Raw genomic sequence first — 20,656 nt, 5'->3', positions numbered from 1 at the left:
TGTCGGTTTCTGGATAATAGCCATTCAGACAGGTGTGAGATGGTATCTCATTATAGTTTTATTTTGCATTTCTCTGATGGTTAGTGACATTAAGCATCTTTTCATAAGTCTATTTGCTGTCTATATGTCCTCTTTGGAGAAGTGCCTATTCAGGTCATTTGCCCATTTTTAAATTGGATTGTTTGTGTTTTTTGGTGTTGAGTTGCATGAGTTCTTTATAACAAACTATAGAAATGATCCCTAAAAGTATAGTCTTAGTTCTTTTTACATTATCAGATGTATCAGTGAATATTATCTCCCATTCTTTGGGTTGTCTTTTTATTTTTATTTTTTTGGTGTTTTTCTTTGCTGTGCAAAAACTTTTTCATTTGATGTAGCCCAATTTATTTTTCTTTTGTTTCCCTTGCCTGAGGAGATGTATCAGATAAAATATTTCTGCAAGCAATGTCCAAAATTTTACTGCCTATGTTTTCTTCTATGATTTTGATGGTTTCAGATCTAACATTTAAGTCTTTGATTCATTTTGAATTTATTCTTGTGTGTGGTATAAGAAAGTGGTCTTGTTTCATTTTTCTGCATGTATCCATCCAATTCTCCCAGCATCATTTATTGAATAAACTTTCTTTAGTCCATTGTATATGCTTGCTTCCTCTGTTGAGTATTAATTGACTATAAAGGTATGGGTGTATTTCTGGGTCCTCTATTCTGTTCCATTGATCTATGTGTCTGTTTTTCTACCAGTACAGTGCTGTTTTCATTACTGTGGCCTTATAATATAGTTTGATATTAGGTTGCGTGATTTCTCCAACTTAGTTCTTCTTTCTCAAGAGAGCTGTTACTATTCAGGGTATTTTGTCGTTTTGTATAGATTTTTTAAACATTTTATCTAGTTCTGTGAAATACGTCATTGGTATCTTGATAGGAATTGTGTTGAATCTATAGATTGCTTTGGGTAGTATGGACATTTTAATGCTATTAATTCTTTCTACCTGTAAACACAGGTAGAAAGTATATATGCTTCCATTTATTTGTATCTTCTTCAATTTCTTTCTTCAGTCTTATAATTTTCCCAGTACAGGTCTTTTACATTCTTGGTTAGTTTTATTCCTAGGTATTGTACTCTTTTTGAAGCAATTGTAAATGGGATTGCTTTTTTTTTCATTTCCCTTTCTTGTTGTTCATTATTGGCATATAAAATGCAACTGACTTGTGGTTATTAATTTTGTATCCTGCTACTTTACTGCATTCATTTATCAGTTGTAGTAGTTTCTGGTGGAAACTTTAGCTTGTTCTGTATACAAATACATGTCAGTTTAAAACGCCAAGTTTTATTTTCTTTCTTTTTGTAATCTGAAGGATCCAGTTTATTTTTTCAAGTATATTTTATTGATTATGCCATTACAGTTGTCCCATTTTTTTCTCCCCTTTATTCCACTCCACCCTGCACCACCCTCCCTGCAGCAATCCCCCCCACCACCACTTAGTTCATGTCCTTGGGTCATACATACAAGTTCTTTGGCTTCTCCATTTTCCATACTATTCTTAACCTCCCCCTGTCTATTTTGTACCTACCATTTATGCTTCCAATTCCCTGTACCTTCCTCCCACTATTCTCCCCCTCCCACTCCCCACTGATAACCCTCTGCATGATCTCCATTTCTGTGATTCTGTTCCTCTTCTACTTGTTTGCTTTGTTTTTGTTTTTTAGGTTCAGTTGTTGATAGTTATGAGTTTGTTGTCATTTTACTGTTCATAGTTTTTGATCTTCTATTTCATAGATAAGTCCCTGTAACATTTCATATAATAAGGGCTTGGTGATGATGAACTCCTTTAATTTGACCTCATTTGGGAAGCACTTTATCTACCCTTCCATTACAAATGATAGCTTTGCTGGATAGAGTAATTTGGATGTAGGTTGTTGCCTTTCATGACTGGGAATACTTCTTTCCAGCCCCTTCTTGCCTGTAAGGTTTCTTTTGAGAAATCAGCTGGTAGTCTTATGGGAACTCCTTTGTAAGTAACTCTCTCCTTTCTTCCTGCTGCTTTTAAGATTCTCTCCTTATCTTTAATCTTGGTTAACTTAATGATGATGTGTCTTGGTATGGTCCTCCTTGGGTCCAATTTCTTTGGGACTCTCTAGGCTTCCTGGACTTCCCAGAAGTCTATTTCCTTTGCCAAATTGGGGAAGTTTTCCTTCATTATTTGTTCAAATAAGTTTTTGATATCTTATTTTTCCTGTTCTGCTTGTGCCACCCCCATAACTCGGATGTTGGAATGTTTAAAGTTGTCCTGGATGTTCCTAAGCCTCTCCCCCTTTTTTTTTTTTCTTTTCAATTCTCGTTTGTTCATTCTGTTCTGGTTGGATGTTTAGTTCTTCCTTTTGTTCCAAATTGTTGATTTGAGTCCAGGTTTCCTTCCCTTCACTGTTGATTCCCTGTATCTTTGCCTTTATTTCACTTTGGATAGCCTTCATTCCTTCCTTCATTTTGCGACTGAGCTCAATCAATTCTGTGAGCATCCTGATTACCAGTGTTTTGAATTCTGCATCAGATTGGTTGTCTATCTCCTTGTTACTTAGTTTTTTTCTGAAGTTTTGATCTGTTCTTTCACTTGAGCCACATTTCTTTGTCTCAGCACACCTGTGTCATTGTAAAGGGCTGAGCCTTAGGTATTCACCAGGGCAGAGCAATTCTCTTTGCTGTGTTGTGGTGCTGTCTATGGAGGAGGGGTCAGAGAGGGAATAATGCTGCTTGTGGGCTCTTGCCCCACTTTCCATCACTTCCCTTGCTTCCCACAAGCGCATTGTGCCCTTTCAGGTGCTGATTTGCAAATGGGTGGGTTTGTGTGCATTCTAGGACCTCTGTGGGCCCTTCCAACAGACTCTCCTGTGAGACTAGAAGTTTTCCCACTGCTACAACCCCCACGGATTTTTTACAGCCAGGGGTTTTGAGTCTTTAGTTTCCTGCCCTGAAACCCTGGGTTTCACTGTCTGTCTCACTTCCACATTGTTCCTCCCAGTTTATCTGTGTGGGCTCACCCCTGCAGTCCACTGCCTGGCTTTTTGGCCTGTCCTCTCCACCCTGGCTGCCTGACTCTGCTCCTCCAGCAGGCTGGATGAATATTTCTTTAACTCCTTTGTTGTTGGACTTCCATGCAAATGATGTTCTGGCAGTTCTGGTTGTTCTTTGTTTTTAATTTTGTTGTTATCATTCTTTTGGTTGTGTGAAGTAGTGACACATTTCTGCCTATGCCTCCATCTTCTAAAACACCAAGTTGTCTTGGTAATAAAATGAAGCCCAAAGGAATCTGGATATATGGTTTCACTACTTTATATTGATTATTTAGCCTTAGTATCACAGGCAGAAGCTCTGAAGGAAGAAAATGACAGCCTCCGTTGGCAGCTTGATGCATATCGGAATGAAGTAGAACTGCTTAAGCAAGAACAAGGCAAAGCCCACAGAGAAGATGACCCAAACAAGGAACAGCAGTTAAAACTCCTGCAACAAGCCTTACAAGGAATGCAACAGGTAAAGCCATTTTGATTTTCGGAGCTTTCTGAAAGAATAGCATCAACTCCTCAAATAGAACAGCAAACCTCTTGTTCTTCTTGATGTTCTGTTATCTGGCATAGATGAGGAAGAGATTATGTGTTGTGGGAAATGAAATAATCTTGTTAATACAGAGATAGCAATGAATCGCCATTGTCCAGAGAATGAGTATTCAGTGAAGAATACTTAATAAAACTACACTGAACATAATCTACTTTGGGATCTGGACAGAGCTTCAGGGTTCTTATGAAGAACCACAGGTACTTATATATGAAAAAAAATGCTGGTAAATAAGTATCTAGCCAATAGGATACTGAGTAATATAGCCGTCTAGAAGGAATGGCAAGAATCCTGCACTTGATTTGGATAGAAGCAGGGTGTTATGGGTTTTTAAGTATCAATACTTTGGGCATATACCAATTTGCTTTTATATTATTTTGTTATCACAGTCATTTATGTGAGCAAGCTTACCTGAACATTTTTCCAAGTATAAAAAGTAAACTAAATAAGTGCATTTAACTCACTGCATAAAGAGCATTGTGTAATGGATGTTCAGTATCTAAAGGTTTCATGTAACCATCGCCACAGTGAACCTAGAATTTAAAATATATAAACAGCTGTTCTGGCCCTGGCTGGTGTAGCTCAGTGGATTGAGCACAAGCCTGAGAACCAAAACGTTGCTGGTTCGATTCCCAGTCAGGGCACATGCCTGGGTTGCAGGCCATATCCCCACTATGGGGTGTGCTAGAGGCAACCACATGTGATGTTTCACTCCCTTTCTTTCTCCCTCCCTTTCCCATCTCTCTAAAATAAATAAATAAAATCCTTAAAAAAAAAAACTGTTCTCATTTAGTAAAAGAGTAGTACTTCTGAGTAACTGTACTATCCTCTTCTGTCTTGCTAGACTGCTGGTCATTTTCCCTACAACTTAAATTGCGCAATATTTTTTTAATTGTATGCCTTGGAATTTTCTAGAGCGAAGCTTATTGCTGGCACTAAGAGCTCTATATTCCTATTACTAATGCTACCATTTTCCTCCTGTGTGACAAGCAATATCACAGTAATATTTCACCTTTCCTACTGGCAAAATGTGTGAAGTAATGCTTGCTTTTCTTTCACTGTCACCATGGAGTTTAATTAGAAAAAGTAAATTACATCAGACATATTTGCACCAAAAATTACATACCTTCAGCTAGACCTCGAAGAATTTTGACAATGTACATTGTACTGTGTCTTTTAGTCCTTCCAATGGTCTTTTGCAAGTCTCTGAAAAATAAGACAATGGAAACATTTTCCTGTTGTTTTCCCTTCTTACCTTGATTTTGAAGCCATTCCATATAAATACAGTTCTGCAATTTAAATGCAATTAAAAGGTGATGAACCTTTTTTTCATTTCATCACTTCAAAGACCTCATTGAGACAACTTAGTCTGTACCCCCTGAAAAATTAATTTACTCATTTTGATTACTTTTTATTGGAAAATAGCCTTGTAAACAATGATAAAATTTCACCCATAGTATCCCAAAAAGATGTATAGTCTAATATGGTGGTTATAAGCCTGGACTATGGGGTTGACGCAATCCAGGTCTAAATCCCAGCTGTGCCACTGAACAGCCTTAGGCAAACCACTAAACCTCTCTAAGCCTCAGGATCATATATCATGGGATAATTGTGAAGCTTAAATGAGATCATGCATATGAAACCCTTTTCCCAATGCTTGACACATAGTATTTGTTGAAATCATAAATAATGATAAATCTAGTTTCTTACCTAATGTTATGGAAACTATCATTTGTGAAATTTGGATTCTTTACTACTTCCCTCACATAAATTGAATTTGGCTTGTAAAATGGCTATTTATAAGGATGCTTTATAACATTAAGTTCAGTTTTATGCAGCAGTCAAGATTTTGTCCACATGATATTAACTGCACTTTACCCTTACCCCTGGCTGGAATAGGAAGGTTAAGTGATTAGGTCAGTTGGTTTCTCAGACTCTAAAATATGAACAAATACTAAGGGAGAGGCAAATAAAAATAACTTTAAGTGAAAAGTATCTTGATTTTCCCTTAATATCTCTGCATGGAGAAATGATTGTGTATGCTAGGGTAAAGTGAGGCAGGCCAGCCTAATATCTAATTTCAGCCAAGGTTTTTAATTGAAGTGTGTCTCCTTAAAACTTGATCATCTTTGGTCTTTCTTGTAGCATCTACTCAAAGTCCAAGAAGAATACAAAAGGAAAGAAGCTGAACTTGAAAAAATCAAAGATGACAAGTTACAGGTGGAAAAAATGTTAGAAAATCTTAAAGAAAAGGTACATGAGTTCAAGTGAACCTTTCCCCTTACCCCTTTCCCACCTTTTCAGTGACAATAAAAATGCTAGGAAGTTGCTGCAAAAGGGAAAATATTTGGAATGGTTCACCAGTTGGGGATTTAAAAGCCCCACTTCCTTGGTAATTCTTGAATCAAGGGCTTCGCTTTTAAGTGTGAGTCTTTTGTGCTTCTAAGGGTTCTGGAGAGTACTTTTCAATGAATAAAATATCAGTGCATCCCTAAAATTCTTCCCTCCTGGAAAAAACCAGAGTGTACACCTCATCTTGTCAAGACTAGAGTATACACTTCATCTTGTCAAGCAAATAACAACATAGAAAACTCCTGTGACACAGAGTACCTTTAATTAAGCATTTCATTAAAGGAAAAAACAGAGAGCAACTAGAATATTAACAGTTTTTGTGGACACTCCATCTAGTTTAATAATGAGCAGCTGCAGGTGAAATGGCCAAAACTAAAAGAGGAGAAACCTTGGAAAGCAAACAGTATTCTAAAGCTAGATGATAGCAACAGGGAAGGCAAGATGGGACTTGGTCTAATGAGAACCTGCAGTGATAAGAAACATCAGTCAGGCCCTGGCTGGTGTGGCTTAGTGGATTGAGCACTGGCCTGAGAACCAAAGGGTCACCACTTTAATTCCTGGTCAGGGCACATGCCTGGGTTGTGGGACAGGTCCCCAGTAGGGGGCACTCTAGAGGAAACCACACATTGATGTTTCTCTCCCTCTCTTTCTCTGTCTCTCCCTTCTAAAAATAAATAAATGAAATCTTTAACAAAAAGAAACATTAGTGAGGACCTCTAAGAGAGACTACTAACATCTGGATGGATTATTGTATCACAACCATGAATAGGGTGCCTGGTCTATTTAAGGATGTATAAAGTCTTCTGATGGTGTCTCCACTATAACTCTCTAATTTCTTTTATGCCTGAAAACTCAACTGAAGTTATTCTCTGAAAAGGAAGGCCCACTGTCCAGAACTGCCTGATTTTAATGTCTCAGAAGGAAGAGATTAGGATGTTACACCAAGAGCCAGAAATCAACAATGCTACAGTTCCACAAAAGCTCATGCTTTTTATCTTATGTGCTCAGCTCAGGAAGATGCACTGCATACTAGCACACTGGTTGCATGTGCCAACATAGTGACTTCCCCCAGAGTGCCATTAAGAGCTGACAACCTTGGTGTAGTTGAAACAAATGATTGAAAGTGTTTTCTTCTAGAGACCATTTGCAATATGCTTTTAATTCTTCCACTCCATAAAACCAACTCACTTCCAGTTTCGTGGGTGCTATTAAAGACACAAGCACAATCCCAGAGAATTTCATTTATCAAGATTTTAATTGAAAAGTGCCAAGGACTGTTCTATTTATCAGGACTTTCCTCATAGTATGAGAGCTTCTAAAATGTCCCAGAGGTGCTACATTAGCTATTTCACTTATTGCATAAAATGGAGTATGTAGCCAGAAAACTACAAATAGACATGGGATTATGCTAATGACATTATGCTTAAAATCACCCTTTAGGCTCAACATCACAAACTGACTTAAGGGCATTTTTAGTGCTTTAATGTAAGCAGCTTTCTGCTTTGTAAAGTATTTCATTTAAAGAAGCAAGAGGTCAAATGACATATGGAAGAAACTTCCCATATTGTGCCTAAGTCTAAGTGTTTCCCATTCTGAAACTGAATATATGATGATATACCAACGAAAGAGGACAAGGAAGGAGACCCAACTGACAGTCAGGAAAATGCAAGCCATAATATATTTTCTCTTATTTTAAGCAAAGCTTCTTTCAGAAAAAGTCATGACAGTTTATTATAAATCTATCTTCTCTGGGAAGCTGATTTGTTAACAAATATTTCAACCTGACACAGTTAGGTTAGGAATCAAAGTACTATCACATCAGACTGCAAAAGTAATTTTGGTTTGAAAGGAAAGCAATACATTTTGGCAAGGAGGAACCCTTTTCTGTTTTTATTTGGGTTTCTTGACAGTAAACCACAGTGTGACTTATTGTCAGCATTTTGCAGTGTGACTTATATCTGCCTTACTACAGAAAGAACTGGCTCTTCCAATCTGCTAATAAAATTCAAGGTGATAAGCATCCTTTCAATATACCTTCTAATTTTTTAAATGCTAGCTATATAATAAAACTGAAATCAAGTTTCAATAAGGCTGCATTTCTATTCAGGATGGCTAAAACTTCTCAGGATGTTTTCACATCTTAAATGACCCCAAATCTGTTAAACTCTCATACTTAAGAAGTGGCTTACTAGATAGATCATTTAGTGTTTTAAGGAAGTTAGAAGCAGATGTACAGCCCATGGTTTAGAACTGAGCCAGTGGCCTAAATCTAACTTGGCATGATAGTTACTTTCTGGATTGGATTCTAAAGGCCAAGGATTGAGTAGGTCATCAAGAAGGGTTTCCCTTCTAACTATAGCCAGGAAGCCTGTAAATCCAGAAAACAACATGTCTGGTAGTATAGACCATTCATTTTGTTCAGGGGCAGCATCCTGGAAGCTTTGAAGGTATCTTTAAAGAAAACAAAAGGAAACCTGTCCCTGCTGTGGGCTTATGGTAGGGAAAAAGTGATAAAGCATCTGAGTCAGGCATGATGTGCCCCACCTCCAGCATTTTCTTATACAATAGCAATGAGACTGAAGCAGTGGCTTCATTTATTCATCTTCTAAAGGCTTTGTCCTTCACATTTATAATACAGAAAAGATGTTCTTAGTAGTCAAAGAGAGAAAGAAAGATCCATGAAAGGTCTGGAGCTATTTTTCAATTTGATTCAATTTGATACTTGGGTCATGGATTTCACCTGAGTATCTCTTAGGAAACGTGCCTGTTACGCTCAGAAAGAGAAAACTTACAACATAGAAGATGACTAAGTAATGATATTTTTGATCATGGCCATTTCTTGCTGTAAAGTCAGGAATATCCTAACTAATAATATCCTTATCAGAGAGAAGAGACAGAGAGGGAGTTGATAGTCAATAAATAGAGACATTAAATTTTAGTTCAGAATCCAAAAGTTGATTACCTACAAATGGATTAGCTAAATTGTAGATTCTTCATTCAGAAATGCGACTTGTCCTTAGCAAAATGTGGACCTAAAATTAAAAAAGAATGGTCTTTTTAATGGTGGATGGTTTGGAATGAAATCCAGACTCTACCACTTCCTAGCAATGTGCTCTTAGGCAATTCACCAAATTTATCTGAACCTCACTTTTCTGATCTATAGAACAGTGCCTGACATCTAGGAAACAGTAAATGTTGGGTCTGGTCCTCCAGATTACTGGTATAGAGTCAAGAATGATGAAGGTAGGAAATTAAAAGTGGTGAAGATAAAGGTCTATTTTTTCTGTGTTATGAATACATAGTATAAAGAAGCTTTGTATTATCTGAGATGCTTTTATAATTTATACTGTTTTCCTTCCTCCCATTCAATGAAAAATTGGACAGTATTGCTTTTACTGTTCCCTGTTGTATAATTGAAACCAAGCCTGTTACCAAATAAGGTGGACTGACCCAGGAAGCATATTATTCCCACAGGAAAACTGTGCTTCTAGACTGTGTGCATCGAGCCAGGATAGTGACTACCCTCTTGAGAAGACCCTGAACAGCAGTCCTATCAAATCTGAACGTGAAGCATTGCTAGTGGGTAAGGAAGCTAACAAACACATACAATGTACAGAGTGTAGTACAGAGGAGGATGGGTTTTCTTAAGATGACTAGACACATACCAAGCACTTATGAAGCATGACAGTGCAAGGACCCAGAGTCCTAAAGATGACAGGATAAGAACAAATACAAATTTCAATAAAAATGGTAACAGCCGCTCCCAGCCCACTTCAAGTTTCTTGTAGCCACTGCCACATCAAGTGTGAGAGTATAAGGACTATGCTAACAATGGTCTACTAAAGAAATACATGGTAGATTTTAAAATTTGTATGCAAGGCTAGCTGAGCCTTTCCCAGTCCCATTCAAGGGACAGTACAGACACTATTTGGCAGAAAGCTTTTCCAGATGAGCCTCCACAGGAATTGTGTGCCTCTCTTAAGTTTTCCAGGTTACTGGCAGATGATTCAGAAGGCTGTCTAAGTGTTGGACACTAGAGAACTCTGACTAAATAAATGCTAGAATTGCTGTCATTATATAGAAATTCATTCACAGAGGCAATAGCATAAATGGTTAAGAAATCAGACAGAACTGGCTTCCTGTCTTGACCCAACCATTTCCATTTTCCATCCTGAGTTTTAGTTCTTCCATCTGCAACAAAGGGCAACTATGGATATGAAACACAATAATTCATCTAAATCACTTTACACAGTGCCTAGCCCATATTAAAACCTCAATAAATGTGAACCATTTTGCACTTACAGCTCTATTCACAAATGCTTATTGACTTTATATTCCATTTGGAGAACAGTGGCAGAATGAGATCCCAAAATATTTTATCATTCAAAAGGAGCTGACCTCAGCAGATAATCTTAGCTGCCTTCTAGGAAGCTGAGCCACACATTAACACCCCATCTCAAAAGCTCTCCACACTTACTGGCTTCTGCTTATTTTTAAAATATATCTGCCTCCTTTGGTAATGGATACTGTACTCATATTTAACAGTTTGATATGTTAATAAAGATGCACAAAGGGAATCTGCCATTGAATCTTCAAGAAAATTGACAACTTATTTCCATTTTCCAACTCAAAGTTCTTTAATAAATTGGCAATTGGGAAACCTGTCAGAGAAGATCTGGGGATAGGAGGAAGCTTCTGTAAGTGGATAATTCTAGAAACAAAGACTATTAAGATAAGTGTTTTTGTTTTGTTTTTCTAAAGAAAGTAGTCAGGCTGACAGAGAGAATGGAAAAATCTATTTTTTAATTGTTTTTGGGGGGGTATGAACCCACAAAAACTGCTTAGTGTTTTGAAACCTATAGAGTTGTTTGTTGGCATTTGACAGCTCATCTTGACCAAAGGATCTAGAATTCCTTTGAATACCAACTGTCTTCTTTAGAATTTAAGTTTCTTAGCTTGAGTCAATATTTACAAATTCAATTTGCCTCATTATTTAATAATAAAGGAGTGTTATAAGTAACAACATACATTTTTAACAGATTTTGATTCCTACCATCAGTTCCTCCTGGATCCCCCAACCTGCCCACTTGCCATGTAACAAAGAACCGTTGAACTTCATGCCACAATTTAAACTTGCAATATTCTTTGTCAGTCCATAAAGGGGACAGACAAGTTGTAATTTATGAACTAAATCCTATTTAGCTTTTATTTCCTGGCAATTTTCAGCAAACTCTATTTTTAGGTCAATTTGAGGTACCTAAGATCTTATAAAAGAAGGTGAATTCAAAAACTGTAAAGAAAGTCCTGGCTAGTGTGGCTCAGTGGATTAAGTGCCGGCCTGTGAACCAAAGGGTCACCAGTTTGATTCCTGGTCAGGACACATACCTAGGTTGCAATCCAGGTGCTAACTTGGGGGCATGCGAGAGGCAACCTATCAATATATTTTTGTACATATTTCCTCTCTCTAGAAATAAATAAATAAAATCTTTAAAAATGTAAAGAAATTACTAGTCAACTTTTCCAGTGGCCAGAGGGGAGAGAAGAGGGAATTTCAGGGGGGAATGGGTAGGGATTACAGGAACAAATTTGGAGGACACATGGACAAAAACTAGGGGTGGGGGGTAATGGGGGGAAGGGGGGAGGGTTGGGTGGGTGGGCTGGAATGGGAGTAGGGGGGAGAAAACTGTACTTGAACAATGATTAAAATAAAATAAAATAAAATAAAATAAAATAAAGAAATTACTAGTCAACTTTTGAACAAAAGAAGTATTAGAACAATTAATCTGATGGCCAGAACAATCAAAGCAGTATGTGTAGCTGCCAGTCACCCCATAGTTAGGCCAAGTAGAAACTGTGACCATCCCTAGAAGCTATAAACTGCTATGAGAATTCTGTTACTTGAAGATATTCAGGGCTCTGAGCACAAACAAAATGCTAGTGACCACTTAAGTAAAAACAATGTTTGGCTATTCTTTATGGAGATGCTCACAGAGTAAAACTCAAATACAATCAGCAAACTCTCCCATGAGATTCACAAGGTTAATCAGGCAAAGTACATGGTTTGTACTTTCATCACAACAAGAAGACATTATGAATGCCTACGAGGCTAAAATCCAGTTTAAAGACTGTGCAGAACTAAAGGTCATCAAGGAACATGTATACAGTACCCATGGACAGAGCCAAAGTAGGGTAGGATTGACCATGAGAGGTGGGGGTGGCTGGGGTAGGGGGAATGGTGAGGGGAAAATGGAGACAACTGTACTTCAACAATAAAAAAACACAATATAAATTCATTGTAAAATTCTAAATTCATTGTGAAATGTAGAACTCAGATCATCTTTAGCCATCAAAAATGGTGGACATGACTCCTCAAATGCCAGCTTTTCTTTTTTTCTTTTTTATGTCTTTTTTATTGTTTATGCTATTACAGTTGCCTCACTTTTCCCCCTTTGCCACCCTCCTCCCAGACCCCCCTTCCCTCAAATGCCAGCTTTTCTACATGTTATGTAGTGTAGCGAGAGACATATTAAGAGTGATTGGGTTCAAATTGTCTGGGCCCTGCTACTTACTACTTGTGTGTCCTTGGGCAAGTGGCTTAAATTTTCTGTGCCTCAATGTCTCCTCATCTGTGAAAGATGGATGGTAATACTTACCTCACAAGGTTATTGTAAAGATTACATGAATAAACTTAGAATAGTGTCCAGTACTTAGTATGTTGTACATAGTATGTTGTACATAATAAGTTAGCCTTTGCTATATATTATCATGTGGCATCTCAAAGAATACATTGCTCAAGTGTAACCTCCATGGTATTGTCTCTACAGGGATTATCTCCACATTTCTTCATGTCCACCCATTTGGAGCAAGCATTGAATATATCTGTTCCTACCTGCACCGTCTAGATAGTAAGGTATGTGGGGACCCGAAATGGAATATAGGATTATTTGTGGACAAGTGACCTTACTCTCCTCAAGCATAAATGACTTATTAATAACTGCTCTAAGGAAATGTCCACCACCTATTCTTTCACTGTGATTAAGTGTAGGGCCTCTCTTTTGCAAGTATGATGACTATCTGTCCCCATTTGCTTGGGACTGAGGGGTTTCCTGGGACTTGGGAATTCCAGTGCTAAAACCAGGGAAGTCCAGGGCCAACCTCAATGAGTTAGCCACCCTAGTTACAAGATACATCTTAGAAGAATTTCACTCCTTTCTCTTAATTAACACATAGGCTGTAAATTAACCAATATTTTACACAAGTCAATCTCTTGCCCTGGCCCTTTAACAATTAACAAATGTTAATTTTCCAAGTTGGAAGTCTTATTCCAGCCACCTCCCCAGGCATCACCATCACCACAGCCATTATCTATGGTGAAATGATCAAGGCTGGTGGGAAAAAAAAAGAACAATAAGTCCATAGCACAGGCTGAATATTTGCTCCCAGCTGATCTCATGAGCCTCTTCCTTCCCTGGATAATATCCTGTGGAGGAACTCACAAAACGTGAAGAGCAAGGGTAAGTGTTAGTTTCCTAGAAAGTCAAGGGTGCCTCATTCAAGGAGGGAGGAACTCTTGATTATTTAGAATAAATATACTCATGATAGATTTTTTTCAGAAGCAGCATTCATTAAACCTACTCATGGATTGTACTCACTATTTCATAGGACCTGGGCCATTTGAGAAGTACTATTGAGACTCGTGCAGTTGGATTATAAAATGTTAAGCCATTCAAACATATGTCCTTTTAACAGAAGTACTGGCCCATTTGAGAATCCAGCTATCATGATACATTCTCCTAATGACATTTGTTTCAGTTCTAGCTGCTACTTCCTCCTCATTTATCTGTGTGAAATGATGTTCTTCTGCAATTAAATGGCCCATTTGGTAGTGCAAGGAGGAATGGAATGTGAGTGCCAGGACAATGTGGTCAGTTGAAGTGGTATAAATTGAACTATATATCAGTAAAAATGATCTAGTTCTTTTTTAAAATTATAGAAATAATACATGCATATTGTCTAAAAATGTAAGTCATATAGAAATATTACAAAGGGAAAGTTATAATCCCACCCCTCAATGATAACTACTGTAAACACTTTAGCATATCTTTATTTCAGACTCTTTTCTATACATATGCTGCATTTATATCATATGTATATATCATTAAACATTGCATATTTATGTTTTTTGAAATGAGGATCCAGCTCTATATCATACTCTTTAATGTGATTTCACTTAACTGGAATACAATCATACTACTAGTAAGACAAGCACTGAAAGAAAGCTTGATCTCCCTCTTCGTCCAGGCCCAGTTTCTCCTGAGCAGCTTCCTGCCAGAGTAGTGCCAGGACCTCCCAAGGAGAACCTACAGTGGTACCAACAGAAATGAGGAGGAATATTCAGTGTGGTGGCAATTCAGGGTTTCTATAAGGATTCCCCAGTGCTCTTCTGTCAAGTTCTAGTGCCTGGGTTCACAGTTACAAACGTTGCTACTAACATAAAGATGACCATCTGAAGCAATCCTTAAAGGGATCCACAGATTTGTTTTTGTATTTATTTGAGTGAATGTGTGTGTGTATGTACACACATGTGTGATCGTGTGTGTGTGTGTGTGTGTGAGAGAGAGAGAGAGAGAGAGAGAGAGAAAGAGAGACAAGAGGGAGACAGACAATGTAAAGAAGTAGGAATCAGAGCATTCCTTAATCCCCTTACTTTTCTTTTGTGAACTAATGGGTGTGTGGATAATTCTGGTCTGGTGGCAGGCATTTCTGTCTCACTCCCTTTCCAAAAGGTTTTGCAGATTCAGTAGGTCTACACGTAGCATCACCAGTACTGATCCAGTGTTGTTCAGCTGGCTACAAACTCAAGCCTCTCCACATGACTAATACTAGCTCTTTCCAATAGAAAACTGAGAGGTAGAAAACAGTTTGGAGGTTCCTGAAAAAAATTAAAAATGGAACTGCCATATGACCCAGCAATTCCACTTCTTCGAATATATCCAAAGAATCCCAAAACACTAATCAGAATGAATATATGCACCCCTATATTCAGTGCAGTGTTTTTTACAATAGCCAAGATATGGAAACAGCCCAAGTGTCCATCAGTAGGTTAGCAGATAAAACAACCAAGGTACATTTACACAATGGAATACTACTATGCCATAAAAAATAATGAATTATTGCCCTCGCCGGGTGGCTCAGTTAATTGGAACATTGTCCTGTACACCAAAATGTTGTAGGTTCAGTTTCCAGTAAGGGCACATACCTGGGTTGTAGGTTTTATCTCCACTCACAGTGTGTATGAGTACAGCAACCAATCATGATTCTCTCTTATACCTCTCTCTCTGTCTCTATCTATCTCTCTCTGTCTCTGCTTCTGTCTCTCTCTCTCTTTTTCTCTCCCCTTCCTCTCTCTCTAAAATCAATAAACATATCCTTGGATGAAGATTAAAAGCAATGAATTCTTACCATATGCAACAGCATGGATGGACTTAAAGGATATTACACTAATTGAAGTTAGACAGAGAAAGCCAGATACCATATGATTTCACTTCATGTGGAATCTAAAATACAATATAAATAAACAGAAACAGACTCATACATATAGAGAACAGACTGACAAAGGTCAGAAGGGAAGGGGATGGGCACCTGGGTGAAATAGGTGAAGTGATTAAGAAATAATAATTGATAGTTACAAAATAGTCGGCATAGGGAATATAGTCAATAGTATTGTGATAATTAAGTATGGTGCCAGCTGGGTACTGGAAATATCAGGGGATCACTTTGTGAAATATATGATTGTCTAACCACTTTCCTGTACACCTGAACATAACCCAAAATAATACAAAATAATGTGTAAACTGTAATCAAAAAATAAATTTAAAATAGTTATACAATTAGTAGTATTTCAATAAATTTTATTTATATAAAAAGGAATAAGCCCTGGCTGGCATAGCTCAGTGGATTGAGCATGGGCTGTGAACCAAAGTGTCACAGGTTCGATTCCCAGTCAGGGCACATACCTGGGTTGCAGGCCACAGCCCCCAGCAACTGCACATTGATGTTTCTCTCTCTCTCTCTCTCTCTATCTCCCTCCCTTCCCTCTCTAAAAATAAATAAATAAAATCTTTAAAAAACTTTTTTAAAAAGGGATAGTAAATAAATCTCATAAAAAAGAAAGAAACCTCAGTGTCGATCAGTCTCAAAACAGCATTTTAAGCAAAGAAACAAGTGACAAAAGACTATGTCGTGTGATTATATGTGTATGAAATTTTCAGAAAATGCAAAACCATGGTGAAAAAATATGATTCAGGGATTGGGAGTGAGGATTGAATGTAAAGGGACACAAAACAGCTTTTTTGAGGTGATGGAGTGTTCTAAAACTGAATTGTGATGATGGTTATAAAATTGAATACATTGACTAAATTTGTACAATAAATTTACTAAAACTCATCAACATGTCAAATAAGTGAACTTATATATAAATTATACTTAAATAAAGCAGTTATGAAATATATAAACAAAAAGAAAGCTCAGTGGACTCTGTCTAGTGGTCACACATAAGAAGGCTACCATCTAGAAGCCACTCACCCAACACATATACATGCAGGAGGAGGGAAAAGAGGTCAACTCCACCCCCTAAATGCATTAGTATCCTAAAGTAGGCAGTGTTGGGGGAGAAAGGGCCAGATAAGGAAGGTGAGATTGGTTTTAAATGGAGATGTCCTCTCTGTCCCACAGATCTGCACCAGTGATGTGGAATGTCTCATGAGCAGACTTCAGTATACCTTCAAACAAGAAATGACTGGAGTTGGAGCTAGTCTGGAGAAGAGATGGAAATTCTGTGGCTTTGAGGGGTTGAAACTGACCTGAATCCATCTGCCTAACAACCTGGGATCCTGAAAATAAATGTGTGTTGGACAAGCTTAGAAAGTGATTTCTGTTTTCAATGGTTTCCAAGTGGAAATTGATTTAAATTGTTCAGCTCATTCCTGGAATCTATTTTGACGTAAAACAAGGATCCTACAGCACCTTGAGCTACAGGCCCTAAAAAGAAATTGACTCAAACCTCAAGTGCTGTAACTTCCTCCCTTTTTGTCCATTGATTCTTTGTTTTTATTAGTAGTATTGAAAAAAGCCTGATTCTAAAGAGTATTTGGGGTGTTTTCAGTGTCTGTGTTACAGTGTCTGTAGACTTTGGTATTTTTAAAAACACTGTTAACTGAAATACTTTGATGATTTGTGTGTGACTTGTGTTTCAAAATTTCTCTTCATATTAGCATTGCTGCTGGTGAAAGGAAGGGTGAGGAGCTCTAGCTACTTCATAACTGACATCTTTCCAATCCCTAGTAAGTTAATAACACATCAGTGTCTTCTGGAACGTGTTTGACCAAGCTCACGTTTTAAAAGACAAAGCATGATTTGTGGCTTTTACAAAATTACTGTGAAGCAGAAGTTGGCAACTGTTCCAAACTTGTTTTCTCTAATATATCAGATAAAAGTTTATTTCAGAATATAAAAAAACCTAGATGTATGTGCAGGATGCAAGTGACCAGTATGACTGACATATGTACGTGCTATTCAGAATCACCTTGTAAACAGTCTGCTTCTAAAGGAGGGCATGTTTAGTTTTCTAAGAATTAAAACATACATGTGTACATGTGTGCATGTGCACACACACATTAGCAAAAGGGATTTATTTTAATATATTTCCCCACTGGCCTTTTTACAAAATCTGTTGGTCCCTTTTCTTCTGCTGTCAGTGTGTTGAATTGCTAACCATGTACTGCTGTAAACATTACATTTACTTCATGTTGAATGTTTACAAAGAGTTGATATGCGTATTAGTAGAAAACTGTTGGTAATGAACAAATAATGGGCCAGGGTGTGTGAGGCTTCCTGCAAATAGGTCAGCTCCACCTGGAGTGCCAGGGACACCTTCAGATTGCAATGGCAGTGTGGGTGGACCAGTCAGGAGGTCCTTCTTGATGGGAGAAAAAGGGAAACAATGAGGATTTGAGGCTAATATTCTGAGGTAGAGATGATCTTTTCTTTTGTAGTGTTGGTGGTGCTTGTAATAATACAAGCATACCCTCCCTTGAGTCTTGATTCAAAATAACAGTATACTAAGTAAGCAAAGCCGATGAACTGTATTTCAGGAAAATGCTTTGTAAATGCAATGTCAGTAGTGTTCAAAGTTGTATTTTTAAAAGATAAATATTCCTTTTTTATACCTCAGTTTGGTGTTCTGTTTTGAATTACTTGCTCTCTAAGTAATCCTTCAGTAAATCATCTCAGCTTCTTCCTTTCAGTTACCAGTATGTTGTAAGAACATGCTAAACCATCTGTCTTGACAACTAGAAATAGGTTTCCATGGCAGCACATTCATGCTGAAAGCTGGCTTTCCCCTTAAGCACACAGCTGTGGCATCAGCAGGAAGCTAGGGTTATTTTTACACTAGCTTCCTCACTGAAGCATCTCTGCCATCAACACTACAGAAGGATTTGATTTATCTGTTTAAGAGGTCCTAGAATGTATTATTTTAACAATATCAATAAAATCAAGGGAAATTTGCCACTAATGAATTATATATTCTTTAAATAAGTTAAATAAAGTGAAATTTTAAAGCTACAACTGCCACAACCAAGCCCCTTGCTCTCCTTCACTTAATCTAGTTGCACTGTAAATGGTCTCTTTGTAGTTTTTCTGCCAATTTAGTACAGGTATACATACTCCAGCCTGCTTAAATATACTAGTCGTGATGGTTAATTTTGTGAGTCAACTTGGCTAGGCAATAGTGCCCAGTAGCTTGGTCAAACACCAGTCTAGATGTTGCTGGGAAGGTATTTTGGAGATATAATTAACACTGAAACTAGCACTTTTAGTGCAGCAAATTACCATATTTTGCCATATAAAATGTACACTTTTTGCTCAAATTTTTGAGGGAAAAGGAAGGATTTGCATTATACATGGGTAACAATCACATGCTATAATCCCATGTATAATGTGCACAAATGTGTATTCATATTATACATAGCAAAATATACCCTTCATAAGGTAATTGGGCCTCATCCAATCAATAGGAGGCCTTAAGAGAAAAGATTGAAATCTTCTGAGGAGAAAGTAATTGCTACTCCAGATTGACTTTTGACTAAAGACTGCAGCATTAACACCTGCCAGAATGATTTGCAGGCCACTAGCCAGCCCTACAAATTTCAAATTTGCCAACCACCATAATCACATGAGCCAATTCCTTAAAATAAATATCTCATATGTGCTCATACACACATACACACATCTCATTGATTCTGTTTCTTTGGAGAATCCTGACAAATATATTAGTTCAGAGTGGTTATAATATGTAAAAATAGGATGTTTGGATTATATTACATATTCAAATTGCAACACATATCATCTCACACAAAACTTTCCATTCAACATAGAAATCTATTAATGAAGAGATTTTCCCTTACCAAATGCTCAGTGCTTTTATTGTCCTGTTATTCATACTGAATTTTGAAATATTACTGTTTTGTTATTTTTAGGTGATACAGTAGTTAGATTTTTCCAGATACTAATGAATAGAAGCATTCTTTTATTTTACAACTATTTCTTTCATCTCCCTACTTAGTCCTATAACATCTCCAATTCTTATTTTTTATATCACCAAGTTTCTTGTTAAATGCCTTTGATGCAAACGAAAAAAAGTTAGTTTACAGAGAAAATTAGACACATATTTGTGTTCAAGTTATATAAAGTTTTGTTTTCAATTAGGCTCAATAATGTACACTTTTCATATAATGCAAAATAAACTGTATTATTTGAAAAGACAGCGTAGATGTGCAGGACCTTTTGACCCACCTGGTAGAGCTGGGTGAGCCCTTGGGATTCTTCTTAGTTGTCTTGGACAGTCCATCAAGTAAACCTGGATTCACTTTTCACCACAATTGCTACTATCTGCTGAGCTCCTATTATGCTCTCATTCTGCCCAAAGTTACTTCATGCATGTAAACCTTTAGGCACATTACATAAACACAATGAGAACTTCAATTTCCTAGTTGGTAAAATTAAAGAGAAACAGTACCTACCTCAGACAGTGGTGGTGAAGATTCAATGAGATTGCATCTATAAATTGGCTTACCAGTTCCTAGCCCACAGTGAGTTCCAAATAAAGAGTTATGACTATGATTATGATTCAGTCAAAAGTACAAGAATTATAAGTACCTTCATTTTAAGAAAAAATGTTTTTCTGTTCACAACTAGAATTGTGGAGCTACATCGTGTCACTGGGCTTCAAGAAAGGAAAGTCAGCTGTTCAAACATATTCTAAACATTTACTCAGTCTCAGGCACTGTGCCAAGCACTGTGGAAGTATGGCTGGCTTATGCCCTTAAAGAGCTAGAAGGATAGGTTTTAACACACTGGACTTAAATCCTTTACCCTTTAGGTAAGACCATGAAAGCTCAGCATGAAAATATGTAGCGTTGAACAACCATGAATGGTGTAGATAATGTGATAATGACTATTGCTTTTGAGACCTGAACTATTACTCTCTATGCTCCCTCCCATCCAGTCTCAGAGGATGAGTTCCACAAGAGTGTGGTCTTCGTTTGTCTTGGGTCTTATAGGTGTTCAGTAAATACTTGTTAAATGAGTATTTGTGTAGCACTCTACACAAATGACATTCATATGTACTAATAAGA

At 37.4% G+C, this 20,656-nt stretch overlaps 1 protein-coding gene across 5 annotated transcripts in view; it reads left to right on the top strand.

Annotated features, from left to right (window-relative positions):
* Window positions 1–17,076, top strand: part of ENOX2 (ecto-NOX disulfide-thiol exchanger 2) — a 358,832-nt gene extending 341,756 nt beyond the window's left edge. For 2 of the 5 annotated variants that reach the window (XM_028522520.2, XM_036016458.1), the window contains 5 exons: window positions 3,346–3,527; window positions 5,754–5,861; window positions 9,435–9,543; window positions 12,785–12,870; window positions 16,695–17,076. In XM_028522520.2, the coding sequence (XP_028378321.2) occupies window positions 3,346–3,527; window positions 5,754–5,861; window positions 9,435–9,543; window positions 12,785–12,870; window positions 16,695–16,826 (617 nt within the window). In that variant the 3' untranslated portion in view covers window positions 16,827–17,076. The remainder of the gene's footprint in view (window positions 1–3,345; window positions 3,528–5,753; window positions 5,862–9,434; window positions 9,544–12,784; window positions 12,871–16,694) is intronic. The other 3 variants (XM_036016456.1, XM_036016457.1, XM_028522517.2) reach the window with 2 other exon arrangements.
* The last annotated feature ends 3,580 nt before the right edge of the window (window positions 17,077–20,656 follow it).

This window comes from Phyllostomus discolor, chromosome X (genome assembly GCF_004126475.2).
Source record: "Phyllostomus discolor isolate MPI-MPIP mPhyDis1 chromosome X, mPhyDis1.pri.v3, whole genome shotgun sequence".
In the NCBI taxonomy this organism is placed as follows: domain Eukaryota; kingdom Metazoa; phylum Chordata; class Mammalia; order Chiroptera; family Phyllostomidae; genus Phyllostomus; species Phyllostomus discolor.
This window is presented reverse-complemented; position numbering and strand designations above follow the sequence as displayed.